Source organism: Chlamydotis macqueenii, chromosome 19, assembly GCF_036417535.1.
Source record: "Chlamydotis macqueenii isolate bChlMac1 chromosome 19, bChlMac1.mat, whole genome shotgun sequence".
NCBI lineage: Eukaryota > Metazoa > Chordata > Aves > Otidiformes > Otididae > Chlamydotis > Chlamydotis macqueenii.
Genome location: NC_141574.1, coordinates 439764 through 456310, shown reverse-complemented (window position 1 = coordinate 456310; position 16547 = coordinate 439764). Strand labels below are relative to the sequence as shown.

The 16547-nt window shown below is 46.8% G+C and overlaps 1 protein-coding gene and 1 long non-coding RNA gene across 5 annotated transcripts; one reads left to right on the top strand and one right to left on the bottom strand.

The window, feature by feature from the left end:
- Positions 1–1903: 1903 nt before the first annotated feature.
- On the bottom strand, positions 1904–15109 carry VEZF1 (vascular endothelial zinc finger 1). 4 transcript variants are annotated; one of them, XM_086762813.1, is made up of 7 exons: positions 14815–15106; positions 8559–9364; positions 7867–7930; positions 6676–6859; positions 5026–5235; positions 2720–2764; positions 1904–2381 (listed from the first exon to the last, which is right to left on the bottom strand). In XM_086762813.1, the coding sequence occupies exons 1-7, from the start codon at positions 14845–14847 to the stop codon at positions 1954–1956; spliced, it is 1770 nt and encodes a 589-aa protein (XP_086618939.1). In that variant the 5' UTR covers positions 14848–15106; the 3' UTR covers positions 1904–1953. The 4 variants fall into 4 exon arrangements, with proteins under 4 accessions (XP_086618939.1, XP_086618942.1, XP_086618940.1 ...); XM_086762816.1 differs by having other exon boundaries at positions 8667–9364; positions 14815–15092; XM_086762814.1 differs by lacking the exon at positions 2720–2764 and having other exon boundaries at positions 14815–15109.
- On the top strand, positions 9825–14419 carry LOC147598297 (uncharacterized). The gene is made up of 2 exons (XR_015260596.1): positions 9825–11479; positions 11570–14419. It is a non-coding gene; the product is annotated as an uncharacterized LOC147598297 (long non-coding RNA).
- Positions 15110–16547: the final 1438 nt, after the last annotated feature.

The following is a 16547-nucleotide window of genomic DNA, read 5'->3' as shown; positions in this document are numbered from 1 at the left end:
TACATTTTTGTTTATTGAGACAAACTAATTAAAAGGCACAAACATAGGGCATATGTTTACATGGACATTATAACAAACATATACATTAAAAGTGTAGGAATGTGTTTCCTTTCTGCTAAACAGAAAGTTCCTAAGCTTTTATATATACAAAAGTTGTACAATTTGATGTCCTAAAGTACAAAAGATCATTTATAAAATTATTTTACACTAAGCTCTATTTTTTTTTTGTTTTTGTTTTACTATGTAGTCCAAGCCCCTAGAACAGTTCCACGTAATGATACAGATACCTGTCACCTGAGCCAGCAGCCTGGCAATCACTGCTTGCACTGACACGGCGGGGTAGAAACGGAAGCAGTCCACTTTGACTAGTCAGTCCTGCTAGCAGTCTGTGAAAATGCGCACACGCTAATCTCCATAGCTTTCAATTTCATTAAGATAAAAACATCTCAACTGTAATTTTTTTTTTTCTTTTAATGTAGAGTCTTGGGTTTAGGGTGGTATTTTTTTTAAACAAAGTTTTAAAAACGTGAATATGTGACATGATAGTCTAAAAAGTATATCTGTTTCCCTAGATTTTGCTTTCTACTTTATGTACAGATAAACAGGTTAAGAAATAAAAAGCACATGTAGCTTAAACATGTGTGACCATTTGTGCAAAAGTTCTGGGCTGCATAGTTCAAACTATCACCCCAGAACTCCCACAAACTGATAGAAATGTGTTAACACAATAGAAGAGTAACGTAAAAATGATGATGTTTGCAAATATTTACAAAGTTGAACAGATTTGCACAACACTTGATTAAGAAATAGGGGAGAAATTAAAAGACGCTCTCTGCTTGTCCTGGAGGGGCATCCTACCTAGTTAGTGGTTAGAATAAAAACTGTATACAATTTAATATAAGACAAAACTTCTAGTGAACAACTAACACGTCTGTCCCCTGCTGTAACACCAGCAGGCTCTTGATTGGGAGGCAGAGGGCATAAAAATCATACCCGGTGCCCCCAGAATCTTCCAGCTTAAAGCAATATTTCTTAAGTTTCAAAGCACTCCTTTTGCTCCTAGATAAGAGTCCCATAGGGGTCTGACTGTTCAGAGACCATGTTCACACACATTTCGACTCCTCTTCTGTCAGCCATGGCTGTCTCTCACCAAACAATAACAGGTTGTTTTTTTTAAAAAATGTTGACTACAATGCTATATTCCCTTAGGGTAATATGTTGGGTAATATTTACATCTCCAAATATCAGGTCACAATCCCTATTATATGTTGAAGTTAGAATGATAAGTTATCATATGCTTTGCATATCAGAGCTGGTATCACCTTTCCCATAGGGAATGCTGCCTGAAATTATCATATTCCCAAAGGTAAAATGCATATTTTCTCCAAAATGCATTTTTTTTTTCAATGACAACATTGTAATGCATTTACTCATTAAAAAAAAAAAAACATCAACACAGACAAAGATTCTACACTAGCTCAGAAACAGTAGACTTAACGACTGGCAAGTTAAAATTAGCCATCCACCCTGTTAAAGATACAGAGGGTCTTTGCTAGTGTTTGGATTAAAATAATCTTCTAAGTTATAATTTGGGGGATAAAACATAAAACTGTTTTTTAATTAACTTTTTTTTTTTTTTAACTCTGGCAAATAAGTATCTGCTCTAACTCAGCATCGGTCAGCTAAAAGGTAAAACTTACTTTAAGCGAAGTGCTCCAGTGAAACTCAAGTCTGAACCTTATGAGCCAAATCAACAGGGGAAGATGCTACTGTGGTCTCTGATGGTGCACGTTGCCCCAGTGTCTTAGTCTGAATTTATTATTAACTAAAACAAAACAAAAGACGAAACAAAAAACCAAAAAAAAAAAAAAAAAACCCAACCAAACAAAACCCAAAAAAGAACTGCTGGTAAGGATTCCATTTTAATCCTTTTTAATACTGTTTAGAAATTCTTTACCAGGGAGGAGACGTGGGCAAGGCCTGGGGCAGGAAAGGCATGCTCTCTACTGGTCTCATTGCTATATTTAAGGGACCAGCTAACGTCATCGGTGTGGGGAGGTTCATGGGAGATGTTATAGTGACTGGATGCGCTATATTCACTGGAGCGGTTACTGGGGTAGGTAAATTGACTGGTGTGGTGAGCGTTAATGGAGATGTCATGGATAATGGACTTGTTATAGTTACAGGATGCCCTAGGTTCATCGGACTCGATATATTAACTGCACTTGATACATTTACTGGACTTCTCATGCTCATTGCAGCTGCCACTGTGACTGGGTTTGTGATAGTCCCAGAAGCCACAGAGGACGTTATATTGAATGGAGTAGTAAGAGTCACAGGCGTAGTAGCAGCAGTGGAGGTTTGGCACAAGTTAGCAGCTTCTAAAAATGAGACATAAAAAGACAAAAAGTTTTTAACACATAAAAAACCATGGACAAGATTTAAAAAAAACAAAAACAAAAACAAAAACAAAAACCAAACAAGAACAGGTACAAATTCTGGAATAATTTTCTTTAGAAATTATTAGTAAGTTAAAACTGTTAACATTCTATAGCCTACAAGAAATACAAACTCTCATGCAGTTCATTTCAATTCAATACTTTTTTCCTGAACGAGGTTGTCTTACAAAGAGGGTTCCGATGTTCATAAAAACAGTATCGTACAATCAAAAAAATCCTCCCAAGAGGAACATTAGAAATAGAGGAGAGAGTGTACATACCGAATGGTACGTACTCTATAGCCTTCTCAAAGGTGAACTGACATTCTGTGAAGGTTTTAAAAAGTCATTATTAGGGACTGATAAGCAAAGCTCGTTTCAATATTTACCTGCTTATTTCAGTCTTAATTATTGCTACTAAATTGCTCCACTGATCACAGTACTTCTACTTTGCAAGGCTACCCAGTCAGCACATCTTTCAACCCCCACTATCTCCTCAGCTTTCACACCAGCTACAGCTCCACACCAAGTTGTTTTATGGTTTTTTTGGGTTGGTTTGTTGGTTTTTTTTTCACTTGGTTTAGCAGTAAGCAGGAATTAAGTGCCGAACAAGGCCGGCCCAGGCGGGCAGTGCCCAGCCCCGCTGCCGGTGGGCTCTGGCGGGGCTGGGCACCGGGGGAGCGGGCACTGGTGCGGGATGGCAGAGGGCTCACTAGGCATCCATCAGCACCACCTGCCGGCTCCCCACACCAGAGGGCTCCAAAAGCAGAAGTGGGGCGGTGGACGCAGGTAAAGGGAAGGGATGACTGCTAGAGAAACTGACAAAAATACGTTCTAGATCAACGTTACGGCACTTCTAAGTCGTGTCTTATTCCACATTTGTAGGGTAGGACACCAAGCTCAGTCTACACCCACGTTTCAGGAGGTAAGCCAGGAGCAAAGAGTCCACTCTTGCCACTCGGGCAATACAAATGTACCAAGACAGAGTTAACTTTGAAAGCAACATTAGCCCCATTCAAGGGTTACTGTTGGTTCTTCAAAGTCCATATCTAGGAGGGGTGGAAAGGAAGGGAAAGAGTAAAAAAAAAAAAAAAAAAAAAAGTGAAAAAAAATAGTATTAGACTAAAAAAATCCCGTATTGTGTTGTAAAGCCAATGCAACAGGTGGCACTAGCACAGGAGAACCAGCATGGAAAGAGCAGCACACAGGCATGGCACTGACCGGTCTAGCTTCACCCTCCAAGCACAGTGATACACAAAGACACGTCCCACCCGTGCCCCTTCCCCACTTAGGTTAAGCTAACACCATCAATCTGACACCGCTGCTCCCCGCCCACCACCCTCACCCACCGTTCTCTGTCCAAACCCACAGTTTCTGTTAAAGCATATTCAATAACTGCAGTAAGAAAGGAAGGGAAGAGGGAACAAGACATAGGAAGGAACAGGCAGGAAAAAAAACATTCCCTGAGATCTTCTAAACCTGACACCCATTTGCTTTATCCATTTAGTGGCCTGATGATATTGAATGTTTCTGTTATCACTACATTTTAACATGAATAAGCTGTTTCTATGCTGTCTGATCACAGAATTCAATTCAATTGGAATAACAATCAAGGCGAAAGGAGCTAGCAGCCTAATACACAAACAAGACCTAGAAAAGAAAAAAAAGAGTGAAGAAACTGAAAGGAAGTTTAGGAGAAAATAAAAATAAGGTGAGTCAAAAACATTTATTACTAAAAACAGCTGGTGAAAAACAGTAAGTGGTCACTAAGAATTTCTGCTAAAACATCTAACCCACGAGAGTCACATGGCAGGCATTAGAAATCGAACTGTTGTGAAAAGAATAAGCTAGCAGTAACGGGAGACTTTAAACAGCTATACCCCTAACGACGCTAAATTGAAGCAACCCGTTCTTTACAAAACTGACACACTGACCAACAATAGGGAGCTATTCAGCTGCAGTACAGCAGGGTAGGTGTATGTCAGCTGTGAGCTAGCAGTCATGGATAGCATGATCACTTAGTTAATTTTGTCATGAAAAAACCCAACCCAGAGAGAGAAGCGTAAATTCTGCGAGTTCCAGAAAGCTTTATGCAATGACAGTTACGTGATGATGAAGTGAACGGAATAAAATGGAAGAGGGATGAAAGGGACACAGAAAGCACCCACATGCAAACCGATGGTGATGCAACGGCTGAGGGTGTTGTATCTGTGTGCATATATACATACACATATACACACACACACAAGTTAACAACTGGTAAATATGCATAAACACAGCTACAAACCACATGCAAGTCAAAAACACACACACTCTTGCCTCCGAGCAGACACAAACATCCCTTCATAATTGATGACTGCTACATACGCACTCAAGCACACAGAGCAAAGGGAAGTCAGTCACAAGGAATTCATTCACAACGGCCTCATTTTGGTCATGTTATCCTCCTGCTAGTTTTTAGCTACTACTCCTAACATCGAGAATGAAATTATCATGTTAGATATCCTTTTCCGACATCTTAAACTCCCTATATAACTGTAAACCCCAGTTCTTACAAAACCAAGACCGTAAGTACTGTTTTGTTTTACCTTTCTTCCTCGCTTTGACGGCCTCTTCCCATAACCTCAGGGTCTCTACCTGCTTTCCAGGCCAACTTGTTACGTGCTGCTGCTGCTGCTGCTGCTGTTGCTGTTGTTGTTGCTGCTGCTGCTGTTGCTGCTGCTGCTGTTGTTGTTGTTGTTGCTGTTGTTGCTGCTGCTGCTGCTGCTTCTGGTTGCTGGTCTCTTCACTCATGCATGCTATGCCAATTAAGTAAGAACACAAATTCACCTTGAAAAGTTACTCTGTTTTCTGCTGAGATGACAAAGGCTTCTTCCATAAAGTGTGTGGAATCTCACAGGATTCCAAGAGCAAAAATCACAGGGGTGTTTAAAAGCATGTAATTAATGCTGTGTTTTATAAAACTACTTTTCCAAGATCTAAAAACCAAAATGCAAGTCAGGCACATCTGCTTTCACTGCCAAAAATGAAATTCCTTTCTGATTATTTTGTTTGTATTTTAGGAAGAACGAAATAACAGACTACAATGTGCCTCTAGAATTCAAGCTGGTTTGCCGATTCCACTTTTTCTAAACTTCAGCTCCAGTTAAGAAGAAAAAAAAAAAAAAAAAAAGCCTTTTTACTTGTTATTGCCTTTTTACTTTACATCACAGAACAGCATGTTACTACTCTCTGGCCACATTACAGCTCATCATTTCCACCTCTAACAACTGCTGTAAATGCCTCACGTGAACTGGCTTAGCACCACCGAACTGGCTTGGGAAGCTAGAGCTGTAACCCTATACTCTGAAAAACACTTCACATCCAAATTTTGTATTAAGTTCAACGATCGGGCATTGCAGACATTCCTGGTACCTCCCAATTACCCAGGAGTAACAGGAACTGAAAATATACTGTAAACTAATACTGTTTAAAAGGCTTTAAGGACAAAGTTTCCAGATATGCCTTACTTCTCCCTCTTTGATTCCTCTGAAAACCCATCTTATATCACTAACGATGCAGGTTAACTGAAGTTACAGGTGTTTTAATACAGAAGATTTGAAAGTCAAGTCTTCCTTTGCTTCCTAGGCACTCCCAGGTTCAGGCTTCAGCACTCCCCAGAGTTTAGGACCAGAAGGAACTATTACAAACATCCCATTTGAACTCCTGTACACCAGCAGTCAAATGCCGTTAATGCCCAAAATGTATCAGGGCTGGGTTTAAACGCTTTTCTTGTCAGCTACTGCCAGAGGGAGGAATCATTGAGCCCCAGGGTCAAAGCTCAGAGAAAGCAGAGAAATCTTTCTCCTGATCTTGACGAGTTTTAGAGGCTTCAAACCTGAAACTTGGCAGATCTTAGCAGTTCTTAAACATTCTAAAATCTCCAGAATTATCTGTTGGACCTTTATGCCTGCACAGTTTAGGAAAGAGCATTGTACTTAGAACCTGGGAAAAGTTGGGAACTCTTTTCTTCAAGAGATGGGTTATTCTCACAAACTGGGGGACAAGAGCACAGTCTAGCAGCAAACCAGTTCCGCATATGCCAATTTCTTGACCTGAAGATCTTGTTATCAAGTATCTACTTTTAACAGGTGTGAATACCCAGACAAATGGGTATGGTTTTGCATTTTAACGTAATGAAAGGCAACTCCCTTTGCAAACACATTGTTATTAGAAATGTTTTTAAAACGTTCACCTACTTTTATTGATGCCTTGTTTACAGGTATTACAGTTGATACTTTGGCTCTGCCCGTGTGTCTTTAAGTGGCTGGTGATATATGCTGCACTCAGAAGTTTACCACAGATATTACACGATACCTTTCCTTCATGGCGCACCATGTGTGTCCGCAGTCTGTCTTTGGTGGCAAAGGCAGCAGTGCATGTCTACATGAAGAACAACAGTTACACTTGAAGTGCAGACAGCAGCATCCCAGTATGAAGTACATGCCCACTGTAAGCCTGATTTACCTCGTGGGTGCAAACAGTATCCTAAGCATACTGACAACTTTAAGTTTTACCTGTATCTCGAGTGAAAGCAAAATCAAACTGCTAAACAGAGACTGGAAATGGAAGTTGGCTTCTGAGACAATTAGGACAAAGATTACAGTCTATGCTACTTGAACTTTCTTAGAATAGCAGGTCGCCTTACCTACCAAAGCAAGAGGTAGCTTATAAAAAAAGCCTAGAACAGGCAAAGTGTTTTCTGATAGAATTTTACTGCATAAGTATGAACTTGATATCTTAAATTGCTCAATTACTTTTGTTCCCGTCCAAATTGGAACAAGGAAACAAAAATTTTTTCTAATGCTATTCTTTTCACACAAGACTTTTATTTAATATGACGAGTCAGTAAAACACAGGTTGGAACAAGCATGGATATTCCAAGTTAATTGTCCAAGGGCCGTCACGCTATTTCTCTTACACTCAGTCATCAACTTACAACAACTTGCTTTCACCTTCCAGCAAAATAACAGATCCAGAATCAACTACTCCAATCCATTTTAAATGGATACACTGAGGAACACATCGCATTTAAATGTGCTGAGAACACATTGCACACATTCCTCCTGTAATAAGCGCTGAGCTGAGGATGCTGTTCTAATCCTACTATTAAGTTAAGCTTATCATAAAACAGAGCATCTACGTTGTTCTCCAAGAAAGCAAAAAGCCTCTAATTTTCCTCAAAAAGTAGCCACAGCATCCTTTTAAACTGCCTCTACGCTTACGTCAGAACTACAGCGCTGCTGCTATGTAAGGCGGATGCGACTTCATTCCTAAACTCGCTTTTCAAAGAAAAGTCCAGGAGCAAAGACATTTCTGGAAGGATTATTCACCTGAGGTTCTAACGATACAATAAGGTATTGTTCTTAATAAATCATTTTAGCCCTTACTTGGCATTTGAAGGGTCTCTCTGTTGAGTGAACATGTTTAACGTGACAGCTTAAATGATCAGGCCTGCAAAAAAGAGGAAGAGAGAAGAAAATGCGTACTGTTACAAATACATAGTAACGACACCTTGGCTAGCGGTGCTGAACACTGCGCTGATGACCCCTTGCAGCCCACAGCCCTCTGCACGGCAAGAATAAATGCATTGCCCGCACCTACGCAGTGGCCTTCAGCTGGAGTAACACGTAGTTACGCTGAGACCCAACCTGCAGTTTAGAACTTAACCGTGTTCTTCTTGCACACCTGAAAACGGTACGTTTGGTCGTACTTTGTGTAAAGGTGAAGATAAACAGCTCTAAAGGTTGAAGGTTTTCTCTGTTGCAAGCACAGATACAAATACAGCCAGCAGCAATGCAAGCTCCCCCACAATGCTCTGTCAGTATGCCTCAACCTTGCTGGGAGACAGGGAGACAGCCTGCCCGCCATGCCCCGCTCCGTCATCGGCCTTTGCAAAGGCTGGTACAGGGGCTCCATGGCCACCACCAGTGACACAGACACGTGTCCTACGGGACCTGGATGAGGTCACAAAATCATTTCAAAACATTCTCATAAAAGAGCGACCACTTTTGGCCACTGCCAATCTGGCTCAGATCGAGACCCACACCCTAGAGGTAAAGAAAGCTCTTTATCCCCTCACCAATCTTCTAAGATGTCTGGTTCTCCTAGCCCCTCGCTATGATAGCTTAACCCTTCTTGGTTATGAAAAGCCAATACTTGAGCTCGCCTGGGATTTTCTACATGGTACCTCGAGAAGCCTTTTCCACAAACACCACAGGTGTATGGTTTCGTGATGCCACCTTCGTGAGACCTCACGTGGTAGGTCATGCGATCCTTTCTCTTGAAGCGCTGATTGCAAATTGGACATTCAAAGGGTTTTTCGTCCGAGTGGGACAGCTTGTGCCGGTTGAGGTGGTAGACATCCCTGAAGGCCTTTCCGCACATATCACAAGCGTGGTTCTTCTTAACGGGCTTGCTGGGCTTCTTCACCGTCTGAGTCACGGCCATAGCCGTTGCGCCGGCACTGCTGCTGGGGTTGGTGGCAGAGGAAGACGTAGTGACTGTGGACAGGATGCCTGCGATAGTTGAAACCAATGAACTTCGGCTGTTGTCACCAGCGATGGTCGAGATAAGGGGCACCATTGTGGTGGGAGTTTTCTTTGGCCGTGACACTAACTTTATCCCTGTGTGGCAGGACTCGTGACGCCTCAAATGGTAGCTGTCCCTGAAAGCTTTGCTGCAGTAAGTGCACACAAAGGAGGTTTTAGGTTTTTCCTTTTTAATCCCAACAATAGCATCCTTTAACGTTTCTGGTGCAGGCTGAGGTTTCTGCGTTATTGGTAAGGGCAGAATCGGCTTCTGGTCGGGTGGCTCAACAGCAGAGCTCAGGAGAGGCAACAAACTGTTCTGTGCTGCCTGCTGTTGGTGATGTGAGGCTTCGTGTGCCTAAAACCAAACATTCACACTTAAACTCTATTGATGGGTGCTCACTCTGACACGGTGAGAACATTTACAAACAAGAGGAAAGCACATTCTAGACCAAAAGCCACTGAAGTAACAATTGGAAAGGGTTACATAATTTGAGTTTTGGACAGGATAAACCGCTCGCGCTTTAAATGCACTTGCCGTGCAGATTCTGCGGTAAGTGTAGGATGACACACATCATAACAATCAAATAATTATTAAGTTTCCGGAGGGCAACAGTTCTTATGAAAAACAACGAGGTGCTTGTCAGATCTTTTACCAACACAGCGTTTGATCTTTACATAACAGATAACTTGTTTTGCTAACGATCATATCAGATGCCACCTCGGGACTATCTTTGGAGCACATGAACGTACTGATGGGAGTTGCAAAATAACGCCCCACCTTTAAGCCAAGCTTAGTGCACGCTGAGAATTAAACTGCAGCTGCAGAGAGCCAGGATGCGATAAGGCGTCTTATTTAAACGTGTTCATACCAATGCGTTAGCACTGAAACCAAAGCAACTCGCATCAAGAGCAGTCTGAAGCCACATTTCTATATTTAGCAGGCTCCCGCCGCATTTATGCACTGACCACTGTGCTCTTTGCCTCTGGAAACTCATCAGAATAGCGACATGTTCTTCTTCTCTTCATCAGCAGGTACCTTGTGATAGGAAGAGAAGCTAATCGATAAGCACTGGTAGACATCTAGAGATGCTGCAGAACACAGCTTGGGGCGGGCAGCTGAAAAAAAGACCTGAAAGCCGTTTCAAAACGGCCGGTACCAACTGCCTCTGAACTCCGGAATCAGCGGGAGAAGCTAAAGAGAAGAGACAGAGGGGGATCCCCCACGAGCATGCCGCGGCAAGCCCCGCTCAGCTGAGCCGCAGCCTGCACTGCTACAGGCTGCTCTACACCACGCTTGTATCGGGTGCTGTTTATTCTGAGGCAGAAAACACTGTTATTAAAACTCATCCGGTCAGACTGGGACAAAACCCTAGCAGATACAAATTTGAAGTGGTTTAGAAACCGCACAGACCAATTCAACCTAATGGAGCATTAAAATAAATCACTCTAGCACCTTAAGCCAGTTTAAGCGCATCTGTATTCAAGATGTGCCTCAGTCCCATCAGATCAGTTTTAAATCACTCTTGTTACTAACACAGCACACCAGGTCTGAAGCTGAGTTTGGGGAAACTCATTCCCACCGGATCTGTACTGCAGCCTTCCAGGACTACTTCCCAAGGCTTTTCTTCACAAAATAACACAGCTTGAGGCTGTAAGAGAACGCTGTCCTGGCTCACGCCCCCTCAACCTGCCTACTTTTACGTCAGTTGGGGACAGACAGCGTTACGAAGCGAGCTCAGGCTAATACTCTTCCTATGTGAATCCGTTTCATCGCGCCCTTTGGAGAAGTCAGTATTTCTAGAAGCTCACTTCGGGACTTTTTCTTAGTTGCACCTAAGCTCCGGCCACGCTGCCTCTCCTGATCACAGCAGCGACTACAGCTGCCTGGCTGCAAGCCTCCCTTGGCTGCAGGGGGGCTCCTGCCAACGCACAAGCCCTGCATCACTTCAGCCGCTCATTTTCCAGGAGCACGATGCCGCTGATCTCTGGATAAAAGCCATGAGTGGACGCAAACACTAACCCACGTGGGTATGAATACGTGCTCCCTAACGCTCCAAGCCTATCTGACAGGAAAACAGTCCACAGAGAAAGCTCGCATTCAGTATGATAACGGGAGACAAAACTTGCGGGAATCGCTAGGAGCCAGGCCAGCCTGTCCGGCTTGATCTGCATTTTATGTCCCATCCCGGCCGAAGCTCGGGATGCAGCAGGTAAGCCAAACACCGCCACGCCACACGCCCGGCCACAGCAGCCACCTCAAACAACAGCCTAAGGGGCTGCTCTGTGGAAGCGGTTGCTGAAGAGCGAGTGCAGGACTCTCCTGGAGGCTACACTGCTAAACCAGGGCCGGGCACAAGCCCCAGCGTCTCCATTAAACTTTCGCCTGACTTCAGTGACAATTGTTGATTTTCAACCATTTATTTCCTATATTTTTAAAAAGCCGTTGAGACATCTACATTGCATCAAAAGAGTATGTACAATAGGCGTTGAAAGCACGATATTAAGCGAGTTGTGTACTTAAATACAATTTTAATTTTAAAAATTCTGAAATGTTTTACAGCCAACTTCAAATAAGCATCGAACAATGTTGTTAAACTACATCGGAAGACACTTAAGAGCACCTAAGGATAGCTCCACAGATACAGTTTCAAAGGCAGAGCTAGCAGATCGGATAATAGAGAGCCCAAATCCTTTGGACAAGGTTCAAACTTGTGCAGTTTATGGATATTTTTAAGCCTTACAGAATCGTCAGCACTTCAAGGTAGCGATGCACTTATTCCTACGGAACCGACAGAGACGGTGGACACGAAACAATGGATATTCATAGGGCTACGGAGCTGCTGCTTATATAAGGCTGCTTATCTTGCTTCCCAGATAGCCAGTGTTATTAGCAGCGCTCTTTCCAACAGCCCCTCTTTGCAACAAGCAGTATTCCTCAGTTTCTGAGGGCCGCCTGCGTTAAAGCCTTTTAAAAAAGGATCAGGCAGTATTTTTTTTTTTAACTCGCTGCTCAAGAAGGGAAGACAGCACCTGCTGCACGCCTCTCACGAGGCGTTTTTATTCAGGCACAGATCACGGCTGTACTTGACCCAGCATTAATGTCAAGTCAACATTTTTTCCGATATTTTGCTCGCCTGGGACAGGCTCTCATGCTAAATACCCTCGCTCTATCACTAATTTTTCCTTTCCTGGGAGGTAATAAACAAAAAATATTGTAATTCGTGACCTGGAGTGGTAGGATGTGACACTGTGAACTTCCAGTGCCAGAGGCTAAAATATTTTTGCGCTCCAGCCTTAATGTGAGAGGAACAAATTAGCATGAGTCATATCTTGCACACTCTGTTTGATGGATGATTCCTCCTCACATTAACAGAGACAACTTTCATTTTCCGAGGAGATACTAAAAGTGGTTTTCAAAATATGCATTTCAGGGACTAATAATACCCAAACGCGAGCTGCTTATTCAGTCTCACAATTATTTCTTTAAAAAGATACAATTTGTCAAAATGCCTCCTGAACACAATCAAACAACTTTATTTGGAAAGAGCAATTCACAGCCACAGAGCCCATCGCTAGCAAGACTGAAATGAAGACATTGTAACCTCCTCTAAAAACATTCTGCTAAAAATTACAACTTCACACACTCGGTACTAAACTGTCTCTCAGAAATCCTGTCACAGCTGAAGCACACCCTTGGTAAAACTCCCCCCGGGAAGAACCAGCGTGTCTATTCACTCGCGTTTGTTATTTAACTGATTCCAGGGAGGGGGCCAGGAGAGGCTTTTAAATCCACTTTTCATTCCTAGTTTTAACCAGGTGGATCTTGGCTGACATGCTGCTGGTGAAACTGGGAAGAAGAAAAACTAAAGTCCCATCAGGAGTATCTTAGCAGCGCTTTCTGCCCAGTGCATGAGGATGCTCGCACCCTGAATTGCTGGTTTAACAAAAAGACTCAAGAAACAATATTCAGCCTTTATTAAAAGGTCTTAAAGCTTTATTATTTGGGGAAAAAAAAAAAAAAAAAAATCAGACGAAAAGTTCCACGTCACAGTTTTATGAAGATGCTTCCAAGTCACTCGTAGCCAAGTACGTTAGGAAAGTGAACTGCTGACTCCTTAATTAAAAGCAGCAAAGCCTAGCTCCAAACCAAAGTGTGACATTGCTATTTCAAAACACAGTAGCCTTCAAAAGAAAAAAAAAAAAAAAAAAAAAAAGAAAAAAAGGACGAGCAGCAAGAAGCTGGACACGTACTTGAAAGTATTACTTGGCGTTTCTTACGGAGGTTGCTGCAACACCATACTGCCCGCCCAGGAATGATTTCTCCTGGAAAACGCTCAGCTGTGAGCCCGGGAGGCAGAAAGGGGATAAACCAGCTCAGGTCGGAGGGAGATGGCCCTAAACTAAGGAGATTAACTTCTTAGCGCGAAGTTTCCTACGTGCGGATCACAACTGCCCACTAGAGTGAGAAATAATTCACAAGACCTCAGCCAAACTCCATGGCATCACTCACATCCATCAGGAAAAGGCGGCAAACGCAGCGCCCAGCTCCCGGTACCGGCTCCCCGGAATATTCCCGGCGTGTTTTCGGAGGCAGAGCACCCGGGCCAGTGACTCATCCCGGGTACTTGCGAGGGAATAATTTTTCCTCTCTAAAGGAATGGTGCTCGCTCTCGGCGGATTTATTCATTCAACTCAGGTTTTCAAACTCGTGTCACGGGCTGGGTTTGGGTTTAATTCCGAGGAGGACAGTGAGTAAGCGAGTGACCGCCGCTGGGAATGTGCAAAGAGGATTATTTTACCTCGAGAAAGGTGATGTGTGCGGCTTTTTTTTTTTTTCTGCTGCTGCTGCAATTACACATTTTATGTTTTCAAGCTCAAAAAGAACAGGAGGCATCAGAAAACAATCTGGCGTGAAAAGGCTTGGCTCACAAAAGCCAGGGCAGGATTTTTTTTTTTTTTTTTGCACACTGGATTTTCTCTGGAATTACATAAACAGCGGTGGTTTTAAGTCAGTCTTTCGCAGACAGAAGGGGGGAAAATTGTGACTCAGTTGGCAAAGGGAGGGGTTGCCCGCTCTACCGTCCCTATTCCTCCCAATTCCCGTTAGCATTTCGCCAGTTTTTACAGAAACCCGGCCCGCTCGCGTCCTATTTTAAAAGAAAACAAGCTCCCTCGTCACCGGCCCCTGAGTCAGGCTGTTTAAAGAGGGATTAATTTATTCTCCCAGACACGGTGTTTGTTCCATCGGGGTTTTGTTAGAGCCCGGTGGAAGGCTGGGGCTGGTTGGTTTTTTGGTTGGTTTTTTGGTGGGTTTTTTGTTTTTTTTTTTTTCTTTTTGGCGGGGGTAGAGAAAAAGAAAAAAAAATAATTAAAAAAAACATATTTCGAGTTTTGGGGGAAAAAGAGAAAATTTTTTTAAAAATTAAAATATCAACATTACACTCTGTTTAAAAAAAAAAAAAATATATATATATAAATAAAAGGAAAAACGCTGCGGGGCGGCGGCGGAGCGCCGTGCGCGATCGGCTGGGGGGAGGCGGGCGCGGAGAAAGTGCAGGAGGGAAAGGAGGGAAAAGCGCTGCCCGCGGCGCGGTGCCGGGTCAGCCGCTGCTCCGGGCGGGCCGGGCCGGGCCGGGCCGGGCCGGGGGAGGCGGGCGGGAGGCCGGGCGGCGGCGCTGACTGACAGCCCTGGCCTAGCGGGGAGCCCGGCCGCCCGCCCGCGGCCGCCGAGGGGAGGGGAAGGGGAAGGCGGGGGGGGGGGTGGGGGGGGGGGCGCGGGCAGCGCCGGCCGCCGCGGGGCCTCACCTGAAAGAGGAACGCGGTCCAGTTGGCCTCCATGGCGGGGGCGTCCCGGGCCTCGGCGGGCGGCGGCAGCGGCGGCTCCGGCAGCGCGGGTCCCCCCCCTCCCTTCCCCCGGGCCCCAGCTACATGGAGCCGACAACAAAGCGGCGGCGGCGGCTCAACATGGCAGCGCCGAGCGGCCGCTTCCGCTAACCTCCGGGCTGCACCACTGCGGCCCAGAGGGGGGAGGCGGCGGCGCGGCGGCCCGGCGGGGCGGTGCGGGCCCGGGCCGCCGCGGCGCCGCCCCCGCCGCTCCCCTCGCCTCGGGGCGGACGGCGGAGCCGGGGCGGCGCGGCGGGACGACGGGGCGGGCGGTAGGGTCGGGGCGGCGCGGCGGGGCCGGCCGCCCCCCCCCGCGGGGCTGGCAATGGGCCGGTCCCGGGCTGGGGAAGCCGAGGCGAGCTGTGGCGAGAGAAGATGGAGGAGCGGGCGAGGTGTCCAGGGCCGCCGCTGCCGCCGCCTCGCCGCGCCCCGGCCCAGCCCGCGGGGGCCGCCCGCGCCGCCCGCCCTCCCCTTCTTCCCCTCCCCGCCCGCCCGCCCGCCGCCCCCGCCCGCCGCGCAGGGGAGGGAGCCGCGGGGGCGGCGGGGGGCGGCTTCGCCCGCGGGTGCGGGCCGGCGGCGGGCGGAGGCCCCGCACGTGCCGCCCCGCCCGCCGGCGGCAGCGCCGGGACCCGCGGGGGCGGAAAGGGGAGGGGGGGGAGGGCGAAGCGGGGCCGGCCCGGGAGTCCCCCGGCGCCGTGCCGTCCTGGGCTCAGCCCGGGACCGACCTGGGCCCCCCCCGGGCCGTGCAGCCCCACCGCCTGCGCGGCCGCGGGCCTGGCTGCTTCGTTTGGGGCGATGCGGGGGCTCCCGCAGCCCCCCGCGCCCCGGCACGCTTTCCTACACGCGTCAAAGTTACGAACTGACCGGGTTTGCTTGCGTCTGAGGCAGCTTCGGCGCGGCACCTGAATGCAAATCAAAGCCACAAGCAATTAAGTTTATACTTACCGTTAATTACGTGTTTCCACACATCAAGCGCATCCCTGACAGGCGGCGGGACGGGGCGCAGCTCCCCACGTGAGGAGGGCTCCTCGTGCCGCCCCGGTGCTCCCGGGGGACGGGGAAGGATGCGGGGGCACGGGACACCCGCACCCAAGCGGCGTCGGGCATTTCTTCATCACGCACACGAAAACAAGCGTGGCGCATTAGACGCTGCCGCAGGGCGGGTGTTCTGGAACCAAACCTCTGCTCACACACAAGGGCCGTCTTCCCCAGGAGTGGGGGAGAAGAGAACAGGCTTACAGGGTTTCATTTATTTATTTCCCCCCCGCCCCGACTCCGCTCAATCCTCTTTGCCCAGACCCAGATCCGCGCTGAGCGTTGCTGCGCATCTGAGGCCTCGGCTGCTGCGGCGCCCGCTTCGCCGAAGACACCTGGGCGCGTGAAGAAACGCAGCTGTGTCACAGCGGGCTTCTGCGCCGCTTGACCTTAGCGAGCAGGGCTAAATACGGCTCAAGTCGACGAAGTTTCCCATTCTACTTCCTCCCTTACGGGAGAGCCGGGCGGTTTTTCGTGTCTCCTGTCACAGATAACACAAAAGCCGGTCCCGAAGCCCCAGCTCAGCGTAACGCCAGTGCCGCGCCGCTGCGGCGGGGAGGAGGGACGGCGGGAACTCCTCGGGGGTCCCAGCCCGCTGGCTCGGCCGTCGCTCTGTGCAA